The sequence below is a fragment of the Pagrus major genome, chromosome 7, assembly GCF_040436345.1.
Source record: "Pagrus major chromosome 7, Pma_NU_1.0".
In the NCBI taxonomy this organism is placed as follows: Eukaryota; Metazoa; Chordata; class Actinopteri; order Spariformes; family Sparidae; genus Pagrus; species Pagrus major.
In genome coordinates, this window is record NC_133221.1 from 25,435,302 (window position 1) to 25,450,098 (window position 14,797).

The 14,797-nt window shown below is 41.8% G+C and overlaps 1 protein-coding gene across 5 annotated transcripts; it reads left to right on the top strand.

Annotated features, from left to right (window-relative positions):
* The first annotated feature begins 340 nt into the window (after positions 1–340).
* On the top strand, positions 341–14,725 carry LOC140999442 (bile acid receptor-like). 5 transcript variants are annotated; one of them, XM_073469816.1, is made up of 11 exons: positions 341–458; positions 5,237–5,374; positions 10,723–11,124; positions 11,221–11,361; positions 11,470–11,594; positions 12,590–12,688; positions 12,785–12,881; positions 13,292–13,408; positions 13,497–13,586; positions 13,702–13,815; positions 14,113–14,725. In XM_073469816.1, exons 1-11 carry the CDS (start codon positions 356–358, stop codon positions 14,307–14,309), a joined length of 1,623 nt encoding a protein of 540 aa, XP_073325917.1. In that variant the 5' UTR covers positions 341–355; the 3' UTR covers positions 14,310–14,725. The 5 variants fall into 5 exon arrangements, with proteins under 5 accessions (XP_073325917.1, XP_073325918.1, XP_073325921.1 ...); XM_073469817.1 differs by having other exon boundaries at positions 11,470–11,564; XM_073469820.1 differs by having other exon boundaries at positions 391–458; positions 5,233–5,374; positions 11,470–11,564.
* Positions 14,726–14,797: the final 72 nt, after the last annotated feature.

Consider the following 14,797-nt stretch of genomic DNA (forward strand, 5'->3'; position numbering starts at 1 on the left):
TACGTGACTCAGTGGTTGCCACTTAGACTCCCTAGTGCAACCAGGGGGCCACAGACTGGGAAATGTATGGTAAATTTGTACAATTTCTCTGTTGACACACAGAGACACACATTACCTTCAAACCTTCCCCGGCTTAAATCCTTCTCATGAAAATACCTGTGAAGTATTTCTTCTCACCACTTTGTCTTTCAAGAGAACATTTACAGGAGAAGAAGATCTTTGGTCAGGTTCATGCAGATCAAACACACATCAACAGAAACTGTCTCATTTGAAAGGTCCTGTTTACTCTGTGAGTGTGTGTGTATTTGTGTGTGTGTGTGTGTGTGTGTGTGTGTGTGTGTGTGTGTGTGTGAGGATGGAGGCTGGGCCGGAGCCAACATTACAAAAAGTGAGGCAGTTGGACAAAGCGAGAGGACGACTGGAAGCTCGGCGCAGAAGGAAGGCTCCTGCCATCAACGGTGAGTCCTCAGACCGCATCTTTAACAGAAATGTTCATAAGCTGACACACATGTTGTTTTGTGATCTTTGACCTCTGCAGGTCCGCATTTACTGTCCTTATCTACAGGGGTTTAAATTAGGGATAATTAACATTTCATTTTGTAATTGTTCCTCTCAGTGGATTCTCTTTTCGACCCTTTACTGCCATTACAACCTAGCTGATAGTAGGAGTTTGTTTTGTTTCGCTCACATAAAACAAGAAACCTAAACACACAACATGAGCGAGCTGACGGCAAAAAGCAGACAACAGATTCAGCAGTAAACTACTTCCCAGGCCTTTAAAAGACGAATGAAATCAAAGTGTTTGTCCACCACGTTACGTTGCTCCACCAAATGAAAATCTCCTCTTAAATTGTAGGCCGACCTCTTGAGAAACTTTACAAATCAGTTTTCTGTCACAGCATATTAAAGCAACATTGCCTCTGACCCCGACCATGTCATGAACAGTGGATACAAATTGTTACCATAAATATTTACTTTGAAGGGCCTTGAATACTGTCCTCTGTAATCTCCACGGATGTATCTTTGTTTGTCGTCTTAATTTGTGTCTTCTCTGTGATTTTGCAAATGGAGCTGCTGTGATGCAAGAAAAAAAAAAAATCAGACTCGATCTGACAATAATGTTTTATCAATCAATCATAAATGATGGTTAAGATGGTGAGAAGAATCCTGTAAAACGTTGTGCTACTTCTTCTAGTTGTGCTACATTTCTGGCTGAGACTGGTCGACCTCAGTCCAAGGTTTCCAGTGCGATCCACACCAGCTGATTAGAGTTAAAGGTACTACTATGATGCCAGTTTTTACACACTACTTAATCAAGGGTACTGTTTGTTTAAGGAATTCAGTGCATTTCATTTGTACCAAAATAGACATAACATAGAGGAGAAATGAGCAAACAACATGGTTTGAAAGTCCAATCTCACAATAACCTCTACAGATTGGAGGAAACGCTTTCAAATAAATACTTTATCATTTGACGATTTACATTCCTTCTCATGAAGGAACCACACTCACTCACTCACTCACTCGCATACGCTCAAACATAAGCTATGGACTTTACTCACGAATACTGAGGCCACTTTAACGTAAGCGTCAGTTTCCTGCGAGGATCAGTAAACAGTCTAGGCCATTATCGAGCTGCAGCTACCAGCCAGCAGCTCTCTGATAAAGAGAGGATCACGCCACATGGAGAACAGGATTTATGATGTGCAGAATATATCTCCAGGCATTGGGCTGTGAGTGATTCAGGACTAATGAGTGTAGGGGGTTTGCACATGCAATCAGTTTGTTCTGGAAAAGTTGTTTCAGTGTTTGGTCGATTAACATTTGTGTTGCGTGGAAATGTTAGACTTTGCTCAGTCGCTCTTCTCTCTGGAATCTTGGTGCAAAGAAAACAAAGTAATAACACAAACGCTCCCGAGTCCAACTAACCACGAACTAACCACGCTTGGTGTGAACGTGCCCTAAAGGTCTTCCCCTCCCTCCCCTCTCCTCTCCTCTCCTTCTTCTCTCGTGACACACATCTCCCATGGGGCGAGCCCTCGTAGTCAGGCCCGTGTCCAACAATGTGTCCGATAGTGTGAGACTTCCAGAAGATCCATGGCGACTTCTGCACGCTCTCAGATATTGTCCCTATCGCTTAGTGTCGCTCTGAGCGCTGCTGCCTGCTCTCTACCCTCCGTCCATTTCTCAGAGGTTACAAACAGTTGGAGGAATGGCTCATTTGTTGTTGTTTTTTTTGGAGGCCCATATGTGTTGGGACATGACAAGAGAAATAACAACAGACCATCTCTTCTTCAGCAGTGCATTCATGGCATTTCAGAAACTACCACCGATCTGTCATATGAAGGCAGATGATGCTGTTCTATTAAAGGAGCAGTTCACCTCAAAATCAAACATACATATTTTTCCTGCGAGCTAACTAAGCTAGCTAATGTTACAGCTCAGCCGAGAATGACGCCATAAATGTTTAAATCCCACACTGTCACGAGAATTAGCCTCCGGTCCATGAGGAGACGCACACTTCCCTCTGTGCAGTGATACAGTTTGCGGGTGTAGTTTGGTAGAAAGAAAACAGGTACATGAAACTGCTGCTTTTTCAAATGTGTTTTTTGACACTAGTTCCGTTATACTCTAAAGAAGGCAGACATCGTATATCACCAAAATTCAGCTACTCACACCAAAACAATCTAGATGGATAAATTGGACTACTGGTAAGAGGAAAAATATGTATTTTTGATTATGGGATGAACTGTCCCTTTAAAGGTGCAATATGTAAAAAATTGGGTCCTTATTGAATTCATACAAATATGGGCAGCACATCACCAGAATAACCGTTAACGCCTGCCAACTGTAGCTGCCTTTTGCCAGTTAGCTTAGTTATCTCAGTTAGCCGTGCGGCTAGCGCTCCAGACTGCAGGCTCGGAGTGGTGTTATGAAAAAGGACAGGCCTTGGCTAGATGGTTAGCATGCTAACTTCAGTAGATATTTCTTCCACACAATACTAAAACGTCTTTGATATGAGATTAAAACTACTTTTGGTGCATATTCTGTGCATAATTTTAGTTTATTAGTAAATTCTTATATATTGAACCTTCAAGTCTGCGTATTAGCATTAAAGAACTGCTGATAGAGACGTCCATTATTAGGCCGTTTCCCTTTCCATGATTTGAAATATATTCAGGTAATGCAGTGAATGTCTAACTAAGGCTAATGCCCAGGCTGAAAATAAGTAAATATTTCTACCTAACAATACAAGATAACTCATCTAGTAGTCTAGGAACTTTCTCAAAACATGTGTCAACACATTTAAAACGGGGCAAAAGGGGCAGCTTATTCCAGTAATATCAAGAAAATCAAAGACGTTGTTGAAACTAGAATAAAATAAGTGTTACATTATGAGATTTGTTTTACAGTGGTCATGGCATAAATCTCTCTGGCTTTAGGAATATACTGACGTTAAGTTTCATGTCACGATGAGGCTGACGTTTCTGGGCTGATGGATTCCTCAAGCACACCATGAATTGAAATTTGTGGTTTTAAGTGAAATGTCTCAACTCAGGATTTAATAACTTTGTGGTCCATTGACTTTCACCATCATATATCAGTTTTGAAATGTCACATACTTTGGTATATGACCAAATATTTACAAAAATAATCAAATTTCCATTGGTGTCAACTCTACTTTGTTCTTTGGATTGAATGCCTTGACATTTTGTACAGATGTTCATGGTCCCCAGTGGCTAATCTTTGGTGACTTTGATGATCCCCTGACAATTAAAAATCTAAAATGTGGCTTTCTGAGTCATGCAGCCACGTTGCAAAATTCATGTTTGTGTGGTTTTATATTGAAACATAAGTTATTGGTGGTTTCTGATATGTAGGACACATTTTTGTCTTTATGTATTTGCTCTCTTTTAGATTGTGCTTTTTCCTGAAGTACAATCGATTTTGAAGCGGTGTTGTCATCGTGCACTGTGATCACATGTGTGCCTATTTACCCTTTGGACATAATCTTCAAAGCAAAGACAACAGAATTCCTGAGTCATTTGTCACTGAGATCGATCGTGAAGTGAAGGCTACAGCGTCAGTCAGCGTTAGTGGCTCTTCTGTAACCCTCTGCTATCCACAGGCCAGTCCTGGTTCCCATAATGAGCCAGTGAAAGGAATGATATGCGGGTGGGAGGACGCCATTAATCCTCGGTAAGCATGCTGCATGTCAAACGGCCATGCTCAGAGATTTACGGGCCAGTGTTGAGGTCACTCCTCGGTCTCCTCTGGGCGGTTCAGGCCTCGACTCCTTTCACTCTGCCCCGGCCTGGTTCACTGTCTGTGGGGGAGGCGGAGGTCCCGGAGCCCCTTAAATCTAACTGCTGTCCAATATTAACTGCAGCACAAACAGAACAGCGGTAAACAAAGGGCAGAGTAAACACACTCCCAAGAGAACAAACATGCACAGATACAGTCAGACACACACACACACACACACACACACACACACACACACACACACACACACACACACACACACACACACACACTAGGTTGACAGCTCAATATAAGTAGTAGAGTTTGTTTCATTTGAATTGAACCTGTAAAAAGCTTCATAAGCAGGATTTAGTCATTGATCAGGAAAAAATAAACTTTTAACAGTTGATTTCATGATGGGAATTATTTTATTTGACTCATCAGATTAATGTTTCCTTTGCCCAGCCCAGCTGTTGCATTCTGGGACACATCCATTCAGGCCAAGCCTCAGTACAAACATGTATACAAACACCATGAGTGTTGAGTGACCCTCACTCTACCAATGAGGGAGGAGGTCTCCATCTATCCATCTATCCATCCATCCATCCATCCATCCATCCATCCATCCATCCTCCTTGCCTGTCTTTTGATCTGTGAAGTCCCGGGTCAGGTCCAGCTGTTTGGACCACGGCCCCGTCCCTGCCCTTCCTGGGTGTCCCCTCTTTTCCGATCGTCTATCCCCCGGGGACAGTTAAGACCTCCTCTAGCACATCATCCACCACAGACCAAGAGCCTCAGCTGCACTCTTGCTCTCTGCCTTTTAAAAATAGGCTGGGATATCAGCCTGGACAGCTAAGAGACCTGCACGCATCCTGGGGATTGAGGAATGTCTCCGCACTTCCCAGATCCTTCATATCTGTGTGAATCCTCTGAGTAATTGTCTCTGTGTGTGTGTGTATGTTTATATCTTTGCATGTGTGTGTGAAGATAGACCCGTATTACAAGCGAAAGAGAGGATCTTCTGTCCAGATGAGAGAGTGGACTGAGTTGGAGATGAGCTTTTCGGCAGGGGGGTTTCTCTCCGCCTCAGATGGTTACTGCTCCACAGAGCAGCAGCTCCAGTACTATGGTGAGTCCACGGTGACACAATTGTCTCTGCTTCTGTCTCCTCCACTTTTTTCCCACTATGGCTTCACCTTTAAATTTCTCTTCTTCTTCTTCTACTTCTGTTTTTTCGTTTTCTTCTCTAAAATAAGTTATGTAATGAATGAATCCTTTGCGTAATAGACTGATATGTTAGGTCATAATGCTCTGTCTCGTTGACATGTGACACCAGTACATTTAAACACGCCTATGAGAAAGAACAGGGAAGACAAAAAGAGATTTGACTATGTGGAGACATTTTTACTTGCAAAGCACTTTCAGTGTTATCAGTCAAAGCTAAATGAATTCAAATGATGCTTTGTGACATCGCTGGTTTCTCTGGCACTCAGGGAGACACAATGTTTTTCTTTTGTTAAAGGTTGTTTCACCCAAATTACTGAAATCATTTTCTCACTTCCTTCAGATAGTTTTGGCTGTGTGTGTTTGAATGGAATACATTTCCTTTGTGGTGCTCCCAGCTTTGACAAATTACATTAAGAATTTTTTTATAGTGACTTTTTCTTTAGTAGAATGTATTTCCCAAGAAAATGTAAGAAGTACTCAGATCTTGTACTTAAAGTAGCAATACCACAGTGATGAAATGCTCTGTTACAAGTTACAAGACATGTACGAGTCATGTGTTTACATTTTTAAGTTAAGTAAAGGTAAAAAAGTGTAAGCATCTTTATACTTAAAGTACCAAAAGTAAAAGTGGAAGAAAGGCATATTTCAGAATAATGTTTATTTTATTCAGTGCTGTAAAAAGTGCCCAAAAGGTAAACTTGAGTAAAACTAAAGATATCGTGCTGAAATATTACTCTGGTAAAAGTGAATTTTAATCAAATAATATAATATTTATATTTATATTTATATTATAATAATATTTTTGATCAAATACATTTATTTAAAAATGCAGGTGATCTGTAGAGTGGCTAGGAACTAAAGTTAAATAAATGTAGTGGAGTAAAAGTACAATATTTGACTCCAAATTGTACTTAAGTACAGTACTTGAATAAATGTACTTAGTTACATTCCATCAGTGATTATATAATTGGATTATAATTATTGATGCATGAATTTGTTAATCAATAATGTTGAAGCTGGCAAAGGTAGTTTAAGCACTACAGTAGTTTATCAGCTAGGTTGTTTGTGAATCTTCTCTCAATAAAGATTTATATTGATTTATAATATTACAGCGTACTGTTTTTGCTGATTATATTTTGTATAATTGAACCAAATCTGCAAGGTTTTAAAACAAATGGAGTCGAGTAAAAACAGCAATATTTACCTATAAAGTAGCAGAAAATTGAAATACTCAAGTAAACTTTAGGCACCTCAAAACTGTACTTAAGTATTGTACATGAGAAAGTGTACTTAGTTACTTTCCCCAAAATGAGAATAGTTTACAGTTTTCACCTGGTTCACCTGCACAAATGAAACACCAAACGATCGGCATGGTTCGACACCACCTGAGAGATTTTTTTCTTTTTCATGTTATTCTGATTTGAGTGAACTGACCCTTTAAAGTGACACAAACATCGACAGGACGGCTAACGGACCTGTTACACTGCTGCTGCGACCTCAGTCCTAACAGGATCACTCATGTCAATTAGCATTTTCTCAACGTGTGTCAGCTGACTGCTTATTTCATCAGTCGGATGTTAACTCAAAGTGAGACTGTTGAACTTCTGAAAGAAGAAATAAAACATTCTCCTTCTTACAAAAATCAAAAGTCATGAGCAATGAAATACAGCATTGCTCAACTCACATCACTCAGGGGTTTTCTGCTATTGCTTTACTTGTTCCAATATGACCTGTAGCTTATGGTGGCTAATGTTAGCTTCCATTAGCAAACTTTAGGTCGATATGATCATTACTTGTGTTTCACCGAAGTTACGAGGGCTCGCTTTAAGTAAATGGGTCATCTATACATTAAATTGTTACACAACGAGGATGTGACTGCAGTCTGTGTGCAGCACAGCCTCGTCTCATTCACTCTCACAGTTGATGAATGAATGGTGAGAGTTTATTTACCGCCTTTGAGAACTGGACGACGTGAAAAAAAAAGTTCATGAGGAGGTTCAGCCGGCCCGCTGCATTCACAGCACGCAGGGAGGCCGAGCGTGCGTCGGAGGATCTATTTATACTGACGTGTATCATCAACAAATTCCCTCTCTTGTCTCCCCTCCTGCCCCGAGGAGCAGCGGGAGGTGAGGGGTTGGAGGGGCAGCTACGGGGGGTAGTTTGCTGGTGTTGTTTGGCTCCCCCAGTGTGCGTGGGATGGAAGGGAGGCTGAGGAGTGTTTAGACAGTGCTCAAATGGTTTACAAACAGTGCGAATCACAGCTCTGTCACATGTCGAGTAAGCAAGGACCCCCCCGAAACCATCGCCGCCACAGTCTGGTAAAGACAGGAAACATCTGGAGAGAGCACACAGAGGAGACAAAAGGAAGGAGAAAAGAGGGGTTGATGAGTGACCTTTAGCATTATGATTCTGTTGACATCTATTTGATCAGCAGCGGGATGTCAATCTACTAGATACACCAGTTTTCCACATCTGCTGTCATCAAAACCTCTAAAAGTTGTCCTACAAAACCAAAGTTAATAAAAATAACTAATTTAAAAGAAAAGTTCAAGACTTAAGTAAATATTTGTTCTTGCTGAGAGTTAGATGAGAAGATCATGTCATGCACTACATCTGAAGTTATAGCCAGGAGGCAGTCAGCGTAGCTTAGCATAAAGACTGGAAGCAGGGGAAACAGCTAGCGTGGCTCTGCAGCACAAGGTAACAGAATCCACCTCACAACACCTCTGCTCCTCAGTTAACCAGCGATATTTTGTCTGCTTAATCCCTACATGTTCTGGTTTCACAGGGAGCTATGTAGTGGACTATTTCCTGACCGGGTGCAGTGACTTCCTGGCGTTGCCACTGGTTCAGTCAATAAATGAGCATCAGAGATGCTGGGTTGTATTTTTATATTTTAATCTTTGGACAGGCCAAGCTGTTTTTACTTCTTTCAATCTTTATGCTAAGCTACGCTAAGTGTCTGCTGGGTCTGCCTTCATATTTAGCTCAAAGACGCAAGAGCAGTGTTGATCTTCTCGTCTAACTCTCAGACTGGCCTCAGTATCAGCAGATAATTGATATTAAAGGATCGTTATATAAAAACACATTTTGTGACCAGGATATCCCTATATATGACTGAAAGAGAAATTATTACGGTAGCTTATAACCATAACTTCAAATAACCTCTTGCTCCAGGCCCTGTCCAATAATCCATCAATTGTCACCAATGGCTGAGGCCAAACTATGGACTAAAATTAAGGATATCACAGCCTTTACTTTAATTTGGCATGTTAACATCAGTAGATATCTCTTCAACACAAGACAGACAACATCGCAGAGCTACAATGATGGTTGGTTTGTTTCCCTGACAAAGTTAAAAGGGAGACAACAATACATGTTTTTTTTCGACATAATCAGACTGATATTACTGTCAGTCCTCATCTTCATGCAACATGTTTACCCTTTAAATGTCCATCTCCAGCAGTCGTGAGACTCGGGACAGTTGGGTGGGCTCTCCGTTTAATCAGTGCAGAACAGATCCCACAGCAGTCCCAGTCATACCGGACCAGCTGTACTTTCAGAGGCTGCCAGTGGTCACACATGTTTTCTCAGAGGAGACAGGCTTTACGAAAACACAAGCTGTTGACCCACGCTCAAAGACGTCTCGGTCCGTCACAACACTGAACGACCATTACAGGCCGAACCAAGCATCCAGAAACGAGGATCAAAAAATCCTAAATGGCACTTGGAGCTCTCAGCTGCATCCTGTTTCAGCAGTCTGAGCGAGTTCACAAGGTCTCACTCTCAGCTTTTTATTGTATCCCTGAAGAGCCATTAAAGCAGTGAAATCACACGAGTCACGTAAGACCACATTCCTGTGACCTCCTTTGACTTTGTAATGGCGTAATAGTGTTTCCTTGAAACACTCATTCATGTTTCTGGTCTTGGTAATGCAGTTGCTCTGTTGTTCCAGATGTGAAACGGCTTACTGGGGCATGTTTACACCTTAATCAGGTGTCTGTACATTCTTTGTTTTTACAGAAAATGACTGAGATGGTGAGAAATGAAGTCACAACTGTACACAGATGGACTTGGATACTGTTGTCATGTAAACAGGGAAATGAAGAACCAGGTTTCTCATGTTTCATGTAAACATATCCTTAGTGAGATCAAACCCAGGATAAGACTGAAAACCGGTAAAACTAGTACACATGTAAACATACTTGTTCTTAAAGGAAAATCTGGCGTTACTGTATTTATTTTTTTTTATTGTCAACAAACCAAATGAAAAGACCAATGCCAACGGGTAGTTCATCTGTCTCTCAGTAGTTTCTGACCTCCCTTCCCTCACTGTGGCTCTCGATGGGTCCTACTGTTCGCAGAAATCTGAACATTTAAATTTACGTAGCAATTACGTAGAATTGGATCAAAACGTACTACATTGCCCATATTCATCATAATGAAGGAACATGTCACCCAGGTTTTGGACATCAATGGAGCTCGATGGCACAGAGGAATAAGATATACCAGGTTTAAGTTTCACAGACAATACTTGGAATGTAACTGAGTACATTTACATTTACTCATTAATGCTACTTAAAGGTGCAATATGTAAGAATTTTAGTTGAAAACAGCCAAAAAAAAACAAAAAACTAAAATTATCAACAGAATGCAAAGAAATAAGTTTGGATGTTATGCCATCTATGTTTTGATAATAATGGATGTTAGCATGCTAAGCAGCTAGCCCCGGCACATCACAGTCCAAAGCTACAGAACTGGTGGTGTAAACACTAACATTCCCCTGATGCTCCGAGCTCCCAGTCCAGACCACTAGCTACATGGCTAACTGAGCTCTCTAGCTCATTCTGTCTCTGTATATACAGTACATACATACCTGTAAATGTATGTATAATTTACTTTGAATTGTACTTCGAATTGTTGCCAGAAAATTACATTTGATACTTAAGTATGTTTTTAAGACTTTTTTGAGCAATATTTTAACAAGATATAAATACTTTTACTCAAGTATTACTTTTGGGTACTTATTACAACACTGAAGGCTGCACTAGAGAGGATACAACATTTTCCAGGAAGTAACAGTTTTCTAAGAAGTTACAAGTTCATCTAATTTCCCTCAAACTCTTTCTTTTATTCTTTTTCAAAATGGCATCAGATCACAAATCTGAACACAAAATTGCAAATGTTGTATTTGGAGTAATCAATTACTAAAACTTTTTGCCCTTTCGCTTCCATCGTCCTCATTTTCAGACCTGCTGGCTGACCCTCTGGGCTACCCCCTGCAGGACCCTGACCTCCAGCTGCTCCCTTACAGCCAACAACAGTACAGCCATGCCAACCTGCCATTCTCCCTCTACGGCTCTCCACCCTCCTCCACCTCCTCTCCCTCCTCCTCCTCTTCTTCCTCCTCGCAGCCCTGCCATCCTGCCTACCACTACAGCCCTCATTGCCTGGAGGCCCCGTGTGATCCCAACCCCGAGCCCCACTGTGGGGGCCTGGTCCAGGGCCTCGGGGCCGTAGGGTTGCCTCTGGGGCGGAGGACACGGGTGGGCATGGGAGGGAAGATCAGAGGTCAGGACGAGCTGTGTGTGGTGTGTGGTGATAAAGCGTCAGGGTATCACTACAACGCTCTCACCTGTGAGGGATGCAAAGGTATTTCTCACTTTTGTCTGCCAACTTTTTATTCTTTGTATATTTGTGTTCTAAAATGAATGTTCTCACCCTCACCTGGTCCTTCTTTACCTGTAGGTTTCTTCAGGCGTAGTGTGACTAAAAAGGCGGTGTATCACTGTAAGAGTGGTGGTGGCTGTGAGATGGACATGTACATGAGGAGGAAGTGCCAAGACTGCCGGCTGAGGAAGTGCCGGGCTGTGGGAATGCTGGCTGAGTGTGAGCGACCTCTACTGTACTTTAACTAATGAAATGTTAGGCCCATATGCGTTTGACTGATTCGTCTGGTTTGATGTTGGTCTGAAATTGTTGTTTTTTTAACCTCAGGCCTTCTGACGGAGGTGCAGTGCCAGTCCAAACGACTCAGGAAAGGAGGTAAAGGCAGAGGACAGGAGGAAGAGGAGAGCACAGACAGCAGGAAGGTCAGCTCTAGCAGCAGGCTACCTGGACAGGTACCACAAACTAAAGCAGGGCTGACTCAGTGTGTTATTGACGGGGTGGCTGCCTGAGTGGATGCAAGTTTTTTGCTCATGCTGGTGGCAATTTGACTGCTGAAAGTTAAGTTCTGGCATTGTCCCCAGTCATTTAGACAGGAGCCTGGTTTTATTAGCATGAAATAACTGCATGGGGGCGTTGCCAAGATGGCTGCCGAGTGGCAAGACTTGCCTAGAACAATGCCTTACTAAGATTACCCATTTAGTTCAAAGCACTGCTGTGCTAAAGTAGCTACAGCTTCACGGAGCCACTCACTCTTTCGGTTGGTCAGTTAATCATGCGATTGGCTGTCAGGAGTGAGATTTGATATAATGCTCTTTCAGGGTGCATGGAGTATTATTTCGCCATACTGATATATTCTGAGATATTGTACTGTTTGTGGATGATAATTAATTTGGGAAAAATAAAACAGCTTAACTGGGATGTTTGTTTTAGGCTTATCTAGCTGATAAAATATCCGACAAATCCAATATTTCCATGAATCAGTCCTGCTCAATGATTTGCAGCATTGCCCTCACTGGCCTTATCCACTGAAGAGTTACTATAGAGATAGATACCACATTATTTATGGTATGGAAAAATCATTGTGTATTGCTACTGTTGGATGATAAGTTTGATTACTTTTATGGCTTGCTGGGTGTTTTTATGATATGTTTGGGTAGTTTGTGTCTTTTGTTTCTTTTTGTTAAATGGTTTGGTTGATGAACAGTTCAGAACACAGATGATTTGGTTGGTGAGAAGGTTGTTTGGTGGTTTGAATAAATGATTAGTTTTGTATCGGGTTGGATTATTAAGCAAAACTGCAAAAGACAAGCGTAAACTCTCCTCCCCCAGCTGTTCAAATTCACATGATAACATTTGTCTTTCATCTTAATGCACTTTCTATCTTATAGTTGTAACAGGCTGAAGTGATATCATGATTTAAACTTGTGTTAATTTCCCCCTGTGCCAGGCTTTGTCTGCCACTTTAACCCGAGAACAGAAGTACATCGTGGACAGGATGGTGGAGGCCCATCGCCTGTACAGAGCACAGGACAGCAGCCCTTGCAGGGTAGGTAACAGTATGGAGACACTAGCTGTGCTTCCAAAAACACATTCACATGTTTTATTATGTTTCCCTCATGGTTTCTTGTCCGTGTCTGCTCAGTTGTTTGATTGGCCGTGTGCAGAAGAAGGGGAGGTGTTGTCTGATGTTGTGTCACCTCACCTGCAAAGACTGCTACACTTTGCCAGGACAGTGCCAGGTAAGATGGAGGGGGATATACAGCGTTCAGGATCTATAACCTGCTTCCTGCTGTGTTCACTTAAGAGAGGAATATAAAGTCTAATTGAGGAAAAATATTCTCAAAGTGCGAGGAAGTTTTTAAGGAGATCAAAGAGAGATGAGGAGCTATCTGTTGCTATGTGGCACTCCCCTGCAGAAGCCCATGTAAGCCAGGCCCTGCAGGGTGTTTTTAGCAATGCTCTAAGGATGTTGGTCTGTTTTTGTTTACTTCTTTGGTCCAGATTGAAATATCTCAATTATGGCCATGAAATTTGGTACAAAAATGTATTTCTGGGCACTAAGAAGAGAGAAAAATCTGTCTGACTCAAGAGATATTTCGAATAAACATAATCTGTATATAAAAATGAATATTTCTTGTTCCCCTCACAGGATTTGACCTCCTGGATTATTCAGATCAGAGCTCTCTTTTGTCCGTCTCCTCACTGGAGGTCATGTTCCTGCTCTCCGCTCAGCACTTCTGCCACAACCCAACAAGCCCCAGTCCAGGTGAACAACCTGCACAGTTTTATGATTCATGCTTGCATTTGAATTTGATCTTTAGTTAAAAAATACATTTCTTTATCTCTGTTATCAGTCATGCAGCTTTTCAGCATGTCAACACACAACTGGCTGAGAAATGTAGAGTCAAAGGAAAACATCCACAGCAGGACGTTGGTGAACTCAGGTGAAACCACACACACACAGGTTCATTAAGAAAATATCTTACATCTTACAACCCGCAAAATATTCAAGTTACATCACATAAAAATGAGCAATTTCCTGTTTGCTGCTGAGAACAGGAGGCAGTGAGGATCTCTTCGGGCCGGTGCTCAACTTCTTCCATAGCATGGCGACGCTGCGGGTGACAGAGGCTGAATACACCCTGCTCACTGCTACAGCTCTGCTCTGCTCAGGTCAGACTGTGCTCTGTTGTTTGTGGATGTTTGGTCAGAAATAATCCTATCAGCTGTCAAGTCAAGACATGCAAATGCTCTGTTCAATTGTAAATAATCTTTATAAACAGGAAGTAAGATAGTAAAATGATTGATTTACTCAGTCTGACACAAAAGGGTAAAACAACTGTGGGAATTTTCCATGCAGTAGCTGTTTGACAACTTGAATGCATCACCCCGTCTTTGGATATAAACAAAAAAATACATCTGTTATATGTTTTAACATTGTTAACCTGTGTTCCTCTTCCCCTCCTGTAGACCGTGCGTCCCTGCAGGCGGCCAGCTGTGTTGAGAAGATGCAGGAACTGATCCTGGACCTGCTGTCCAGGGCGTGTGGGGCCCAGGCCGGAGCTGCGCGAGGAGGACCGCAACGGTTCGGTCGTCTGCTGGGCCGACTGACGGAGCTACGAACCCTTCGTCACAACTACCTCCTCCTGACAAGACAGCAGCCTTGACTCTGACGGAGAGGACGTACCAGAAATCTGAAATATGACCACTATCATCTCGGAGTTTTAAGGACTAGATGGTCCTATATGAGCTGAGAAACTGTAGAGAAACATTTTGGAAATGCAAAGGTTTTCACCTGATACTGATCAGACTATGATGGATTCTTTGGCTCGCTGTTGTTGATTTTTTTTCTCAGCTGACTTCAGTTTATTCAGTCCTGCAGTCATTATTGAGTTTCAGCTTCTAATAGGACTGAAGCATGTTTGTGGACTGCTGTAGTTTGTTTGGACAAAATATATTTTATAGGTCTTTTTATAACTGTTGTATACAGCTAACATGTAAACTTACAGTACTTTTTACTATGCCGAGTATTGTTACAATAAAACAAAACTGCAGACTGCATGTCTGCTGGACATCACTTTCACCACGCCTGTTAATGAGTGATTATCATTAAATGATATTAAAAGTGATCTCACCTTTGGTTTTGACAAGAAAA

Bases quoted from the DNA above. Each gene is read 5' to 3' on its own strand.
- LOC140999442 (XM_073469816.1), top strand. From the start codon at position 356: ATGGAGGCTGGGCCGGAGCCAACATTACAAAAAGTGAGGCAGTTGGAC. The intron at 11,362-11,469 runs GTGAGCGACCTC...TTTTAACCTCAG, and splicing joins TGTGGGAATGCTGGCTGAGT to GCCTTCTGACGGAGGTGCAG. The intron at 13,587-13,701 runs GTGAAACCACAC...TGCTGAGAACAG, and splicing joins CAGGACGTTGGTGAACTCAG to GAGGCAGTGAGGATCTCTTC.